The following is a 17199-nucleotide window of genomic DNA, read 5'->3' on the forward strand; positions in this document are numbered from 1 at the left end:
GAAGAGTGCTGTCATCATTAAAGTAAGCATAAGTCCAAGTTTTGTTACTCGAAGAAACCTGAGTCATCAAAAGAGAAAATTTAATAGTGATACATACTACACTGGTTGGCAAAAAAACAAAACAAAAAACATTTTTCTCACTCCCTGTTAAAATTCATGGCAATTCTTGTAGATCTGACATTGCTTAATTCAAATATAGCAACCACACTGTTGTAACACCCATCAATTTTAAGGGAGAAGGAATTAAAGTCAAAAACTAAGTTTCTAGTAAAAAAAGATTTCTTTAAGAAAATATTACGTACAGTACTAAATATTGAACAATGGGTCTATTAACCTTATTCCACATTACCAGACAAAAAAAACTGCATCCCCTTAAAAAAAAAGTAACATTTGTAGTGAAACGTATAAGATAGTGTTTGATTACAGTCATTTTGTTTGTCGCAAAGCAAAGGTATTGCATCAGATAACACTTCTATTGCATCAGACAGTTAAAATTTGCAAGGTATTGCATCAGCCGTTTCTATAAATACGGTGTTGGAAAGGTATACCCATTCATTAGTATCCTGTTTTGCAAAGGTGTAAGCATGGCTTCCATATGTTCAGTTACCAAGAAAAAAAAGTGTAGCTGTTGCTCTGTCCCAGGAAGGACTTTCTACGTGTGCTATTGCTGATAAAATAGGGTGCCACCAGTTAACAGTATCCTGGGTGCTGAAATTAAAGCATGATGTGAAGAGAAGACCTGGATCAGGCCGTTAGAGAGTGACTACACCTTCCCAAGATTGATATTTGAAATGGCTATGCCTTCATAATCATCATGCTAGTGCTCCTGATCTAAAACTGGACTTTGAGATGGGCTCTAGTGTTGAAACAAGTGCACAAACTATCCAAAGATGGCTTTCGGAATGTGGTCTGCATGCCTATCAGCCCAAGAAGAAGCCTTTGTTGAGCCAGCAAATGAGGAAGAAGCAACTTGCTTGGGCTAAAACGCATGTTTCACAGACAAAAGAGCAATGGGACACCATCATCTTTTCTGACAAATCGAAATTCAATCCGCATGGCTCGGATGGGAAGCGATATGTGAGAAGACAAAACTCGGAGGCATACCATCCTGACTGCATAACACTGACTGTAAAATTCCATGCCGGTCAAAGTTAATAAAGTGTCTGAGGATGCATAACAAGCAAAGGGGTGGGACGAATTAAATTTATTAACGGAATAGTGAATGCAGAAACTAACACTGCTATCTTGGAGGAGTGCCTGAAACCCTTTTATTAGGGATCACCACACAGACATCTAAAACTGCATTTTTCAACAGGACTCAGCTCCTTGACACACAGCAAAATTGGTAAGTTTTATGATATTTAGATTTAACGATGAGTTTGTCTTCTTGTCTCACAAGGCTTAAAACATACACCAATGTTATCCCTCGTTTTTCTCCCTTGCAGTGCAGTCATGCCTCAGACATGCTGGCATTACAGTGTTGGACTGGCCCGGCAACAGTCTAGATTTGAAGCTTATTGAAAATTGTGGTACATAATGTTGTCTAAAATTGTTCAGAAGCCAATCTTCAGCTGCAGGAGAGTATTGTAAGGGTGTGGTACCACAAAATTGAGCAACCGTATATCCAGAAGTTGATTAACTCTATGCCAGATCGTTGCAAGGCTGTAATTGCAGCTTGATCAGGAACAACAAAATATTGAGGACTTATTTTGCTGATTTACAGTACATAATACTATTACATTAATATCATTTCGGTTTGTACACATAAATGCAATAAAATGTATGTTTGGTTGCCATTTGCATGCTTTCTCATATTTCCATTTATTATGCATTTTACCCTTTGGGAAGATATTTATGGCAATTAGGTATATCAGGTGGAGTCTCTTTTTTGGATTTCATTTACAGCAATATATATCCCATCTAACAAATGCATTTCGAACATTTCTGCAACCCACAATGCAGCGCAAAACACATTATTTGCAAAATTCACGTGATACTGTCTTTTTGTCTGCCACTGTATTTACAAAAATGTTTATCTGATAACAAAACACTTATTTTGTCATTTTTTTGCCTTTTATAATTGTCCAGTGATGCCTGCCATTTGCGATTCCAACAGTAGTCTGCCCACATATTTGGGCTCCATTTTCTCTGGTATCTTTTTTCCATTTGAGAAATATCTTGGTGAAATCTTTCACCAAGTTCATTTTGGACACTCCCAGGTTTTCAGGAAAAAGTCCAAATGGGAACAATGGGAACGTGGAAAATGAAACTTTAATTACATGTTGCATCTCAACTCTCTATACACTAAAATTAGCTCATCCACAATATCACCGTAATTTTGTGATTTCTAATCACCTAAAAAAAAAGTTCCGGCAGACATTTTCAAATGCCTTCCAGGCTCTTATTTCTGTAGCATTTAATTTTTTAGTGAATTCCTCATCTTTCAGTTTGATTTGAGGACCCACAAAAATTCCCTCTTTTATCTTGGTCTCACTGATTTGAGAAAACCTTTGCCTCAAACAGGGAAATCCTCCTTTTTTTGTCCATCGCTTTCACAAATATTTTTATCAAACCTAGCTTGATGTGCAGTAGAGATAAATAGATTTTTGACTTATCCACCAAAGGACAATGTGCTACATTTTTCTGGCCTGCCGTAGTTTCTGAACAGTCTGGCCATTTTTTTTTTTTTTACCCTGTAGTGACAATCCTTCGCTCAACTGTCCAACTCACATAAAAAGCAGCAATATTTGGTGTTATCCAACTTACAAACCAGTCAGCAAAGCTACCACTTTTAGGTTGGCACAGATATTCCATTTGCATTCTTGATAGCATATTTTTTGCAAAAGAACCTACAGCACCTGGGGGGGGGTTCAAAGGCTCCAAGGCAGACTTTACAGATAGTTATCAGCCAGCTAACCAAGCCAAGCCCAATTCCACTGACATCTAATCCCCTGTCATCCTATGAAGATCACTGCATATTCAAAACAGATTAGCCAGGGCTAATCAGCATAGCACAGTTTGTGAATACACTAATATCAAATACACCCATATGGATATGAGTGGATATCATTTTCCCCCTTCTCCAAAGCTGAAGAAATTCTATGCTATGCTACCTGCAGGGAAGGTGGTACTAACTATATTTTGGGACACAAGTGTGATTATTTTTGAGGGGAAGAGAACACAAGGGAGGGAAGATGACTGCCAACAGTGCTTAGTACTGCAAATATGCTTATGAGCCATTTAAAGCCTGCAATATGGACATTGACAGTTGATCTCAACTGGAGCCTGTTCAAAGCATGATTGTACTCAGCAATGCAACGATCAACACCATTCAAGATCTAGTTTTTGAAGTGTTATGACATCCTTCTTGTCCTCTAACTTGGTCCCAAGCAACTACTGTCTTTTTTTGAACCACTCAAAGAGTATCAGGTTCAAAGCTCTTCGAAAAGGGAGCAATTATGAATAATGCTTAGCATCGCAATAAGTTTGAGCCATCTGAAACCAGAAATCTAAACAGAATAATATGAGTTGATCTCAAAGAGGATTTGTTTATAACATGACCATGTCCATCCTCACAGTGCCTGTGCAACTGCTGATGCTAGTCAAGATCTGGCTTTTGAAGTGCTGCAAAACCTTCCTTATTTACCTAACTTGGCTCCAAGTGACTGTCATCTTTTTGGACCACTCAAAGAGGTATTAAAAGTGGTGCATAAGTAGCTAAGCAAGCAATCAAAGAAATTTTCTCTGATGGTATTTTGGCATTAGTTTCACAATAAAACTTATGTTACAAGAGAAAGACACATTGTTTAAAAATAAAGTTTCTGACCACATATTTAAATAATGAACTGTTCAACTTTTGATGTTTCCATTTGAATATTATTGTGATTATTGGTTACTTTATAAACTAATAAGATGTCTTCTTCCAGTCACATAGCTCCCTGAGGAGCTGTTATGGCCACCAACAAATTCTTCCAACTGCATCGATTGTGTACTATACGACCAGCATCGCAAAGTGTCATGCCCAGAAGTTCACCGATCCCATCCTTCCACCTAGTTGCAGGTCTTCCTCTGCACCTCTTCCCCTCAGTTTTTCCTTCCATTATATTCTTCAACAGAAAGTTTTCCCTTCTTACTATATGACCAAAAAACTTGAGTTTTCTTTTGTTAATGCTATGAAGAAGAATTTTAGGCCTGCCAATTTTATTCAATACCCACTCATTTGTTCTTCGATCCAAGTAAGAAATACACAGAATTCTCCTGTAACACCACCACATTTCAAATGCCTCGATTTTCTTCCTGTCAACTCTTTTCAGATTCCATCCTTCACATCCATAAGTGGCAACTGGAAAAATTAACGAATCAATGATTCTCAGTTTCATCTTTAGGGGCAGGTCATGATCTCTCCATAATTTTATGAGATCAGCAACTAATGTTTTAGCAATTGTCTGTCGTCTCTTTACATCATTTGGGCAGTCACTATTTTTATTTATTCTTGATCTTAAGTAACCAAATTCATCAACTTCTTCGATATCTTGCCTATTAACCTTCACTTTACTGGAATCAAGATTAAGATGTCTTCTTCTTAAGCGTGATTAAAAAAGGTGAGGTGACAAAATACAGCCCTGCCTGACACTGTTACCTATTGTGAAAAAGTCCGTGTTTCCCATGTTCATTCTCACAGTTCCTTCCTGTTCCTGGTACAGTAGCTTAATCAGCTGAATTATGTGGATTGGGAAACCCATAATAGTCATCGTTTCTCATGCTGAACACAATCAAATGCTTTTGCATAATCTATAAAACACAAAACGACTGGAACATTGAATTCTTTGCATTTTTCAATATCAGCCGTAGGCTTAAGATCTGATCTCTGGTTCCTCTACCCCTTCTGAAACCTGCTTGCTCTTCTGGCATTTCTTCTTCAAGTTTTCTTGAGATTCTGTTCAATAAGATTTTAAGAACAATCTTGCTAGCGTGAGAAATTAGGCTAATAGTCCTGTAATTTGAGCAAATTTTCAGATCTTTTTTTTGGAAAAGGGATGAAAATTGATTTCTTCCAATCTGATGGCCACCGTCCCGTTTCCCAAATTTTTACAATCGTTTTATGAAAAACTCTACGCCCTTCACACCCGTAACTTTAATCAATTCCGCTGGATTTCATCAATTCCAAGCGATTTGCCACATGTTAGTTCTCTGATGGCTTTTTTGACTTCTTCCTTTAGCATTAGCATTAGCATTAGTAGAGGCATACGATGCAAGAAGCCGACCGGGCTAGCCGAGCGGGTAAAGTACCTGCCCGGCAACCCAAAGGTCGCGGGTTCGATTCCCGCCTCGAGCTTGGATCACTGTACTGCAAAAACCTTTGGAGGTGCAATATGGCCACAGAAGCCGATGCGCCATCAACTACCAAATCAAAAAAAAAAAAAAAAAAAAACGATGCAAGAAAGCAAGCTTATTCAGCATCAGCCCAAAAAAAAAAAAAAAAAAAAAAACCCTCTCCCATTTCACCCCTCCGTTCGTTCGAAATACCTGTCCAGTTGAGCTTTAAATTTGTTTAGGCTATCAACTTCAACAACAAGTGATGGAAGTCGGTTCCACCAACCAACCACCTGCTGGCCAAAGGCAAATTTCCGCACATCTATCCGACATCCGTCCTTCCTCAATTTGAATTTATGCCCTCTGAGGTGATTATTCTGAGAAAGATGAAGAATCCCATTGGCATTGAGCATGCTCAAACCATTCAAGGCCTTATACACCTCTATCAGATCACCTCGCCGGTGCCTAGTCTCCAGACTCTGTAATTTGCAAAACTTAAGCCTTTCTTCGTAAGAGCAACCCTTTGTTCCATTTACTAATCTTGTTGCCCTTCTCTGTACCCGTTCCAGCAGCTCTACATCCTTCTTGAAATGAGGCCTCCAGACCTGTATACAGTACTCAAGATGTGGCCTAACCATTGCCTTATACAAGGGAATAATCACCTCCTTATCCCTGCTAGAAAAATTCCTGTATATCATTGACAAGACACCATGAGCTACTCTTGCAGCTCGTCTGCACTGCTCAGAGAACTTCATATCTCCCTGCACAATTACCCCCAGGTCCTTTTCATTCTCCACCACTGTCAGTGTGGTACCGCAGAGTTGATACGTTGCTCTGGGGTTACTGTTTCCCATATGCAGTACTTTACATTTGTCAATGTTAAACTTCATTTGCCACCTCTCAGCCCATCTGTTCAACCTTTCCAGATCCTGTTGCAGCAGCATAGCGTCAGTAGTGTCCTTGACGACCCTGCCAACCTTTGTATCATCTGCAAACTTGGACATTAAACTTGATATCCCATCATCAATATCATTCATAAACACCGAAAACAACAACGGACCCAACACTGAACCTTGAGGAACTCCACTAATAACATTAGTCCACGTTGAGCAGTGTCCATTGATTACCACTCTCTGTCTTCTGCCACTCAACCATCCCCTTATCCATAGCAGCAATTTGCCTCCAATGCCACACTGCTCCAATTTGTGCAGCAGTCTTCCATGTGCAACAGTATCAAAAGCCTTTCTAAGATCCAAATATATAATATCAAAGTTATTCCCTGCATCCAGTTCTTTTGTGACTACATCATAGTATCCAATCAAATTGGTCAGGCAAGACCTGCCCTTAACAAAACCATGCTGCGTCTGAGCTATAACTGAATTCTTGTCTAGATGATCCTGCAGTGCTTCTTTAACCAGTGCCTCCATTAATTTACCTGGAACAGAAGTTAAACTAACAGGTCTATAATTACTTGTGTCAGCCTTTGATCCTCCTTTGTGAATTGGGGTTACATTTGCACATCTCCAGTCTATGGGTACCTCCCCTGAGTCCAAAGAAGCTCTCATAATTATGGCTAGGGGTTTGCATACTTCCTTTGCTGCCTCCTTTAATATAACTGGATAGATCCCATCCACCCCAGGTGCCTTTTTTATGTTTATCCTCAACAATCTCTCCTCCACTTTCCTCTCAGTTATTACAAAATCATCCAGCTCACTGCCAATGTTTACTTTACCTACATCATTCTCCTTCCTGAATAACTCCTCATGCGTGAATGTAGATGCAAAATACTCGTTTAGATTGTTAGCCACCTGAGCAGGATCCTCAACTGTTGAACCATCAATATCCAGTGGACCAATCTGATTCATCCCTTTCCTTCTCGAGTTCAAGTATGTAAAGAACTCTTTTCTGTTTTTCTTTGCATCCTTTGCCAAGGATTTTTCGTAGTCTGCCTTTGCCTGCCTAATCTCCTTTGTGACTTGGTTACAGACCAACTTATATCTATCATAGGCTTCCATGTCACCCATTAATTTATATGTATCCCATGCATTTTTCTTCTCTGCCACATGTCTCATTAGTTCATCTGACAACCATTTAGGCCTAAACCTTGAACAATATTTCTTAGTTGGTATGTAAAGCCTGGTAGCCTCCAAAATTAGTTCCTTGAATGCTTCCCATTTTGAGTTTGCTGTTGGTAACATCATCAGTTGGTCCCACTGTATAGAATTTAAATACTGTCTCAGACCATCATAGTCGCCTTTACGAAAACAAAAACCCTTCCCTTTACCTCTGATGGTAGTTACCTCCTTGAGTAAATCCCACTTCAACACACTGTGATCACTGCCACCTAGTGGTTCATTTATCTGCAGGTTCTTAATGCATGAAGAGTCACTACTGATAATCAGATCAAGAGTATTGCTCCCTCTTGTTGCCTCACGAACATGCTGGTGTAGAAAACAATCATCCAATAAATCCACAAAAGCCTTGCTAGTGTGCGAGTGACCAACCCACAAATTCCAGTCAATATCTGGGAAATTAAAATCCCCCATTATAAGACTCTCTGATTTACTGGCCCACTCTATTTCCCTGTACAATATCTTATTATACTCATCAGAGTCATTAGGCCTATAGCACACTCCTACTCTCAATTTTGATTTCCCTATGCTTATGTCACACCAAACTGATTCGGCACTGCCCTGTCCATCGATGTTGACTGGCTTCACTTCCTTGGACTTTATGTGTTTCTTAATTAATAGCATAACCCCTCCAGGTGGAACTTTAGTGGTTTAGTGGAACTGGGTGCGAGGTTAGCCTGTGCAGGCATTGCTCCTTAAAGCTCTTCAAACAGAGAAGTTTTTCCTGATTTATTTTCTGCTTTATTAGTTTAAATTGTCATATTAACTTTTTTCTAGAGTAGCTTTATATTCCTAGTTACGATACTTAGTTTAAAGTTTAACTTAGACAGAGATTTCGTAGATATTACTTAGTATCGGTAACGGTATCAAATCCACGTGTCACAAATTGAACGAGAGGTCTTTTAACCAAATTTAGTCGATTTATTAACCAATTGTTATATCAAATTATCTTCTATAAGTAGATTATAGACCTAGGCAGGATCCTTAGTTTAGTCTAAATTGAGATAGCGAGATTTCGAAGCTAATCAATACTTACGAGTCCGTAGAAATACCGTTCGTGAATTCCCGCCATTTTTACACGATAGCATAAGCTTAGTGTAGTATACTGCATAATATAATATTGTCAATTAATCAGTAAATCTATTAATCTTGATAAACTTTATTGTCAATTAAATTGTATTTTTAACTCTATAAATATATATAACGACTTAATCGTAACAAATAATTAATACATAACTATAGTGGTACACGTGATACGGAAGTTGTATAAAGGGAACACTAGATACCGAAAAAAAAAAAAAAAAAAAAAATATATATATATATATATATAACATAACTGTTTTGGGATATAACTTAAGGATTTAATTTTTGTTTTAAATTTTATTGAATTAAATTGGAATCATGACTCTGACCAGAGCAGCAAAGCAAAAGGCTCAAGCTAATGGGAGTGCTGTGGTTCAGGGGAGAACTGAGGGGGGCAGTTGCCCTCTGAATCACAGTCTATTAAAATGCACTGTTTGCTTGATGTTTGCGGAACAGTCGGGTACGGGACATGATACTGCCAAGGGGGATGTCTTTGTGTGTGCACGATGTAAGGAGTGCAAGGAAATCAGGCGACAACTCAGCGTTGTTATGGGCCTTTATGAGACCTTGAAGGACAGGGTGGATGCCCTCGAAGGAAATAAATTGAGGGGCCCATCAAGCTCTCAGCTGCCCACATCAACGCCAGAGCTTGCACTTGGTCATCAGGCAACACAGGGGCAGCCCCCTAGGCAGAATGCGCTGGTCCCACAGGAACTAGTAGTTGTTGGTGACTCTATTGTCAGGGAAACGGGGAACATACTTTGTAAAAAGGATAGGTGGAATAGGACCAGGGTATGTCTGCCAGGGGCAAAGGTTGATGACGTTGTAGAGCGGATATCATCTTTTAAGGGCACAAAGGGTGATATAGTTGTACACGTTGGCACTAATGATATTAAGAGTAGGAGACCGGCGGAATTACTTAGCAAGTACAGGTCACTGTTGAAAAAAAGCCGTGAATTAGGGTTGAACTTGAAAGTGTCTGCAATTCTGCCCAGACACGATAGGAGGGAGTATATGATGAGAGCCTTGTCGATCAATTCGGCCCTGGAGGGATTGTGCAAGGCTCAAGGGGTAGAATTTTTTTCAGCCTGGACTGTACTTGTTAACAGGAGAGATTGCTTCTACAGGGATGGGATACACTTAAATAGAAAGGGTGCAAGAATTTTTGCTGATGCTGTCGAGGCAGTGTTAGGTGGGTCGGAAAACTGCTAGTTGGGGGGGATACAAGGACTAATAGATTAACAGTAGCCACTGGCAGAGGTGGAAGTGATTCTTGCACTGCTTCTATTCAAATGAGCAGAAGTCTGAAAAACAAGATGCAGGATATTTCAGAGACTGCTGGTAGTCATTGCGTTACAAGTAAACACATGGGTTGTGTTAGGGTAGCTAAGAATAGAAACAGGTGCATGTATACCTGCGTGTACACCAATGCTAGGAGTTTGGTAAATAAATTTGATGAATTTGAGGTATTGCTCAAAACATCAAAGGCAGATATTGTTAGGATATCAGAGACGTGGTGTCACACAGATATAAGTAATGCGGAACTGGAATTTGCGGAATACAATGTATATAGAAAGGATAGACAGGACAGGAGGGGAGGAGGGGTTATGCTATTAATTAAGAAACACATAAAGTCAAAGGAAGTGAAGCCAGTTGACATCGATGGACAGGGCAGTGTCGAGTCAGTTTGGTGTGACATAAGCATAGGGAAATCAAAATTGAGAGTAGGAGTGTGCTATAGGCCTAATGACTCTGATGAGTATAATAATATATTGTACAGGGAAATAGAGTGGGCCAGTAAATCAGAGAGTCTTATAATGGGGGATTTTAATTTCCCAGATATTGACTGGAATTTGTGGGTTGGTCACTCGCACACTAGCAAGGCTTTTGTGGATTTATTGGATGATTGTTTTCTACATCAGCATGTTCGTGAGACAACAAGAGGGAGCAATACTCTTGATCTGATTATCAGTAGTGATTCTTCATGCATTAAGAACCTGCAGATAAATGAACCACTAGGTGGCAGTGATCACAGTGTGTTGAAGTGGGATTTACTCAAGGAGGTAACTACCATCAGAGGTAAAGGGAAGGGTTTTTGTTTTCGTAAAGGCGACTATGATGGTCTGAGACAGTATTTAAATTCTATACAGTGGGACCAACTGATGATGTTACCAACAGCAAACTCAAAATGGGAAGCATTCAAGGAACTAATATTGGTGGCTACCAGGCTTTACATACCAACTAAGAAATATTGTTCAAGGTTTAGGCCTAAATGGTTGTCAGATGGACTAATGAGACATGTGGCAGAGAAGAAAAATGCATGGGATACATACAAATTAATGGGTGACATGGAAGCCTATGATAGATATAAGTTGGTCTGTAACCAAGTCACAAAGGAGATTAGGCAGGCCAAGGCAGACTACGAAAAATCCTTGGCAAAGGATGCAAAGAAAAACAGAAAGGAGTTCTTTACATACTTGAACTCGAGAAGGAAAGGGATGAATCAGATTGGTCCACTGGATATTGATGGTTCAACAGTTGAGGATCCTGCTCAGGTGGCTAACAATCTAAACGAGTATTTTGCATGTACATTCACGCATGAGGAGTTATTCAGGAAGGAGAATGATGTAGGTAAAGTAAACATTGGCAGTGAGCTGGATGATTTTGTAATAACTGAGAGGAAAGTGGAGGAGAGATTGTTGAGGATAAACATAAAAAAGGCACCTGGGGTGGATGGGATCTATCCAGTTATATTAAAGGAGGCAGCAAAGGAAGTATGCAAACCCCTAGCCATAATTATGAGAGCTTCTTTGGACTCAGGGGAGGTACCCATAGACTGGAGATGTGCAAATGTAACCCCAATTCACAAAGGAGGATCAAAGGCTGACACAAGTAATTATAGACCTGTTAGTTTAACTTCTGTTCCAGGTAAATTAATGGAGGCACTGGTTAAAGAAGCACTGCAGGATCATCTAGACAAGAATTCAGTTATAGCTCAGACGCAGCATGGTTTTGTTAAGGGCAGGTCTTGCCTGACCAATTTGATTGGATACTATGATGTAGTCACAAAAGAACTGGATGCAGGGAATAACTTTGATATTATATATTTGGATCTTAGAAAGGCTTTTGATACTGTTGCACATGGAAGACTGCTGCACAAATTGGAGCAGTGTGGCATTGGAGGCAAATTGCTGCTATGGATAAGGGGATGGTTGAGTGGCAGAAGACAGAGAGTGGTAATCAATGGACACTGCTCAACGTGGACTAATGTTATTAGTGGAGTTCCTCAAGGTTCAGTGTTGGGTCCATTGTTGTTTTCGGTGTTTATGAATGATATTGATGATGGGATATCAAGTTTAATGTCTAAGTTTGCAGATGATACAAAGGTTGGCAGGGTCGTTAAGGACACTACTGACGCTATGCTGCTGCAACAGGATCTGGAAAGGTTGAACAGATGGGCTGAGAGGTGGCAAATGAAGTTTAACATTGACAAATGTAAAGTACTACATATGGGTAACAGTAACCCCAGAGCAATGTATCAACTCTGCGGTACTACACTGACAGTGGTGGAGAATGAAAAGGACCTGGGGGTAATTGTGCAGGCAGATATGAAGTTCTCTGAGCAGTGCAGACGAGCTGCAAGAGTAGCTCATGGTGTCTTGTCAATGATATACAGGAATTTTTCTAGCAGGGATAAGGAGGTGATTATTCCCTTGTATAAGGCAATGGTTAGGCCACATCTTGAGTACTGTATACAGGTCTGGAGGCCTCATTTCAAGAAGGATGTAGAGCTGCTGGAACGGGTACAGAGAAGGGCAACAAGATTAGTAAATGGAACAAAGGGTTGCTCTTACGAAGAAAGGCTTAAGTTTTGCAAATTACAGAGTCTGGAGACTAGGCACCGGCGAGGTGATCTGATAGAGGTGTATAAGGCTTTGAATGGTTTGAGCATGCTCAATGCCAATGGGATTCTTCATCTTTCTCAGAATAATCACCTCAGAGGGCATAAATTCAAATTGAGGAAGGACGGATGTCGGATAGATGTGCGGAAATTTGCCTTTGGCCAGCGGGTGGTTGGTTGGTGGAACCGACTTCCATCACTTGTTGTTGAAGTTGATAGCCTAAACAAATTTAAAGCTCAACTGGACAGGTATTTCGAACGAACGGAGGGGTGAAATGGGAGAGGGTTGTTTTTTTTTTTTTTTTTTGGCTGATGCTGAATAAGCTTGCTTTCTTGCATCATATGCCTCTACTAATGCTAATGCTAATGCTAATGCTAATGATCACACTCTTGAAAAGGGGTTAGCAGATCATTAGTGCCAGCAGGTGCTCAAAAGAATTGTTCACAGTATTCTTTCCATCTTTCTTTGATTGTGTTCTCCTCTGTTAAAATTTGCCCTTTGGAGTCCTTAATTACATTAAGTTTTTGTTGGAACTTTTGTCTTAAGGATTTAATTACATCATACATCTTTTTAGTATTGTTTTATTTGTTGTGGAATTCAATTTCTTTACACTTTCGATTGATATAATCCTGTTTGTCCTGGTTTAAACAGCACTTGATGACTTTGCTTAGTTTCTGATACTCTTTGTTTCCTTGTACACCCTGGGCTTGTGCAGTTCTTCTCTATTCAATAAATTTAAAAGTGGCTTCTGTAATCCAAGGCTTCCTGATCTTTAACCTTTCTGTAATATGTCTATTTGCTGTATCCTTAATAATGCTTTTTGTATTTTCCCACATTTCCTCAGGCAGCATATCGTCATCTAGTTCTAATAGAGCTTGAAAACAATTGCCTGTTTCAAGCATATAATCATTTGGAATATTTTCTACATCCAATCATCTAGGAAAAACCTTATTCACGATTTTTTTCAGCTTTAGCTTGAGAACGATGTGAAGTAGCTGATGATCACTGCCACAATCTGCTCCAGGAATGCCACCTTTGTTGCATAAGGATATAATCAATCTGATTCCTTGTTTTATGATCAGGAGATTTCCATGTGTAGAGCCTTCTCGGGTGTTGCTGAAAGCAGGTGTTACATATGACAAGATTGTTCAGATGACAAAATTCGATTAAACTTTCACCTCGCTCATTTCTAGTGCCAATAAGATGTAAGTTTTTAGTTCCGGAAGCAATGGCACAGGATCTAACAGACCCACTTGCAAAATATCTATTATACATTAACAGCTAGTTTGAGATTAGTGGCTGTCACTGTTGCTACCTTCCTAAATAAAAAGCCTTACTTTATTAATAGCTGTGTTATATGCTACTTACAGGAAAGTAAATAACACATATCACTTCCTTTTACATTTATGAGTGAAAAATTATGTTTGTTTTCATTACCACTGGATGATTCCACTATTTGTACAGTAGGTTAGATACTGTTTGTTTTATGTTCAAATTATTATATAAAATAAGTAAAAGTAAAGTGCAGCCATTATCAACCCACTGCAGGATGGAAGCCTCCTCAACAATTCATGCGGAGGGAAATGGACCATAATCTGCCACGCTGGTCCAGTGCGGGTTGGCAGATCGACTGTATTCAGCAGTCAGGGGCTTGAACCCCGGTCTACTCAAAGAGCGTGTGCTACTGCACTCCCGCTCCTGCCCACTCGGCTACGGGAGCCTCTGTAAATAAGTAACAACAGATAATATCAACAAAAATTTTGAGAAAAAAGGACCACTTTTGCTTAAAAAAAATAACCTATATTAGTTTCTCTATAATTATTTTGTTCAAATCTGGATTAAATATAAGAGAACTACTACCAAAGGCTGGTTACGCAAAAATTTCTTATTTAAACTTCCTTATATCTGTATCAAAATGATGAAGATTATGATATCCAAGTTGACAACAATTCTATGTGAAAGCTGAATTCTGCCTTGATCAATGACTTTTAATGTTTAATTAATATAATAGCACAAAGTAGTTTAGTTACACACATAAGTAAAAAAATACACAACAAATAATTCAATTTCTTGCAAGTCTGATTTTTGTTTTTTGATGAAACAGTGAAGTAAGAGAAAAGGAAAGAATTAGACTATATATTATTTTCTCCATTTATTTTATAACACATCAACAGCCATTTCCATTTCACTGGTTTCTTCAATGGCTTTCATAACTCCTATCACAACTTATGTCAATTTTGCTCCTTCAAATTTTGATTTAATTCCTTTGAAATCCTGCTTCTGATTTACTTTTTTTTTTTTAAATCTGTTATTAGTGTCATCCCAAACTTTATCTGATGCAGATGTTGCATCACTCATTATGTTATTTAGTATTAATTAATCAGCCGGCATATTAACACCACCACCACCACCACTGCCATCCATTTAAGTGAGCAAGCCAGCAATAGGAATTAAAGTATGATATGTCCATTGTAAAATTATATATTCTGATTTATAGTAGTATTTTATGTATTTCTGTATTTATGGTTTAATGTAAAAAATGCACTAGACCAAATTAGCAAATCATACTTATAACAATGATACGTATTTCACATAATTACATGATCTGAACTTATGTCAATTAGGAATTGTCTGTATACTGATTTTTCTTCATCAGAAGTAAAGCAATTTCTATAAAAATTACCTTGTTAGTTAATTTTACACAACATAAATAAAGTAATGTGTTGAATTAATTAATGTTTATCTTAAAGTTAATAGAAGTATAAATAGGGAAAAAATAATAGAACAAATAAACATAAACAAAGAAAGCATACTGAATGCATGTCACTTTTCCCAATAAATCTCATTTTATCTTTCACAGCACCGATATTCTGCAAATACCATTCTCTTGCTCGATCAACTGTTTCTAGTCCCTGAAGTAAAATATCCCTTTCTTGTTCCAACTGTTTCATGTGTTTTAGCTATAAGAAAATAAATATTATATTTTTAGTACCACAATAATGTAATTCATAGGTTTTCTGAAAACAATATAATTATTATGATCAATAAAAGATCTGTATTTGTCATAATATTGTTATGAATATATATTAAGATTTAATTTAGAAAATAAAAATTTCAGTGTTTAACTAATATTTGGAATAAAAACAGATCAAACATTTCTTGACAAGTAATATTGGTCAGGAATTTTGAAAATAGTTATATATATTGTATGTGTGTAAAACAGATAGCCCATCACATTATCTAATGAAATTCACTGGGCTAAAAGATCCTTTTCAAGTTTTCTCATGTCCAATTGTGAAACCTTCAGCCAATCCGAAGTATGTATTTTTCTTTCTTTATTTAATATACAAAACAGAAAATTCTGTACTAGGTACATAATCTATCCTGCCATTAGCATATTTAACATGTTTTACATTTAAGAGTCATTGGCAGGCATTAAAAACAATCTTTAAATTATTATGGTACAGATTTTACTTTTCAGATATTAATAAATATTAATAAAAAATTCATGGATAATAAAATAACAATGTTTTTTTTTTATTAATAATAATTGCATATCAGTTGCTCAAAGTCTTGGTCTGTGATGACTAAAGTAGGATATATAATTTTTACATTGAAGAGATTTTAGTTCGTGACTAGATACACCATCTATAGTTGTTCTATTATGTGTAGTATTTATCGAAAGATCTGATGACATTTATCGAAACATCTGATGACCTAACACTGCCTCGATAGCATCAGCAAATATTCCTGTACCTTTTCTTTTTAAGTGTAGTAGTAGTAATAGCATGTAATGCAAGAAAGCAAGTGTGTAAGCTTATGCAGCATCAGCCAAAAAAAATTACAAAACAATTCTCTACAAATGTCCGTCCAGCCCCCTCCTTAAATTTATTCAACTTATCAACCTCCACAACGACAGATGGAAGCTTGTTCCAGCAATTAACCACCTGCTAACTAAAGGCAAATTTCCTCACATCTATTCTACATCTGTCTTTCCTCAATTTGAATTTATGCCCCCTTAGGTTCGTAATCTGAACAAGTGGAAGAATCCCATCAGAATTCAGCGTGCTAAACCCATTCAAGGCCTAATGCACCTCAATCAGATCTCCTCGCAGGTGCCTAGTCTCCAGCTGCTGCAATTTGCAGAACTTAAGCCTCTCTTGGTAAGAGGATCCCTTCATTCCTCTCACCAATCTTGTTGCTCTTCTGTGTACACGCTCAAGCAAATCTACATCCTTCCTAAAATGAGACCTCCAGACCTGTACGCAGTACTCAAGGCGTGGCCTGACCATTGTCTTATACAGAGGGACAATCACCTCCTTTTCCCTACTAGCAAAATTCCTGTATATCATTGACAAAACCCCATGACCCACCGTGGCAGCCTGTCTGCATTGCTCTGAAAACTTCATATCTGACTGCACAATTACTCCCAGGTGGTCTTTTTCATTTTATACAATCTTAAGTGTATTTCTCTGGGGTTTCTTCAACCCATATGCAGTATTTTGCATTTGGCAATGTTAAACTTCAGTTGCCACTTCTCAGCCCATCTGCAAAAAATTTTCTAGATCCTGTTGCAGTAGCGCACTGCCATTACTGTCATTAACAACCCTGCCAACCTTTGTATCATCTGCAAACTTCGACACTAAGGCTGATATACTTTCATCGATATCATTGATAAATATACAAAACAACAGTGGACCCAACACCAAACCCTATGGGACTCCACTAATAACATTAGTCCACGAAGAGCAGCACCCATTGATTACCAC

At 38.3% G+C, this 17199-nt stretch overlaps 1 protein-coding gene across 1 annotated transcript in view; it reads right to left on the bottom strand.

Annotated features, from left to right (window-relative positions):
- The window catches only part of LOC150089517 (suppressor APC domain-containing protein 2-like), a 260545-nt gene that overhangs the window by 86437 nt on the left and 156909 nt on the right, over window positions 1–17199 (bottom strand). The window contains exon 4 of the mRNA XM_090390011.1: window positions 15244–15390. Coding sequence (XP_090246137.1) covers window positions 15244–15390 — 147 coding nt within the window. The remainder of the gene's footprint in view (window positions 1–15243; window positions 15391–17199) is intronic.

Source organism: Mastigoproctus giganteus, chromosome 2, assembly GCF_048544385.1.
Source record: "Mastigoproctus giganteus isolate SK-2022 chromosome 2, ASM4854438v1, whole genome shotgun sequence".
Taxonomy (NCBI): domain Eukaryota; kingdom Metazoa; phylum Arthropoda; class Arachnida; order Uropygi; family Thelyphonidae; genus Mastigoproctus; species Mastigoproctus giganteus.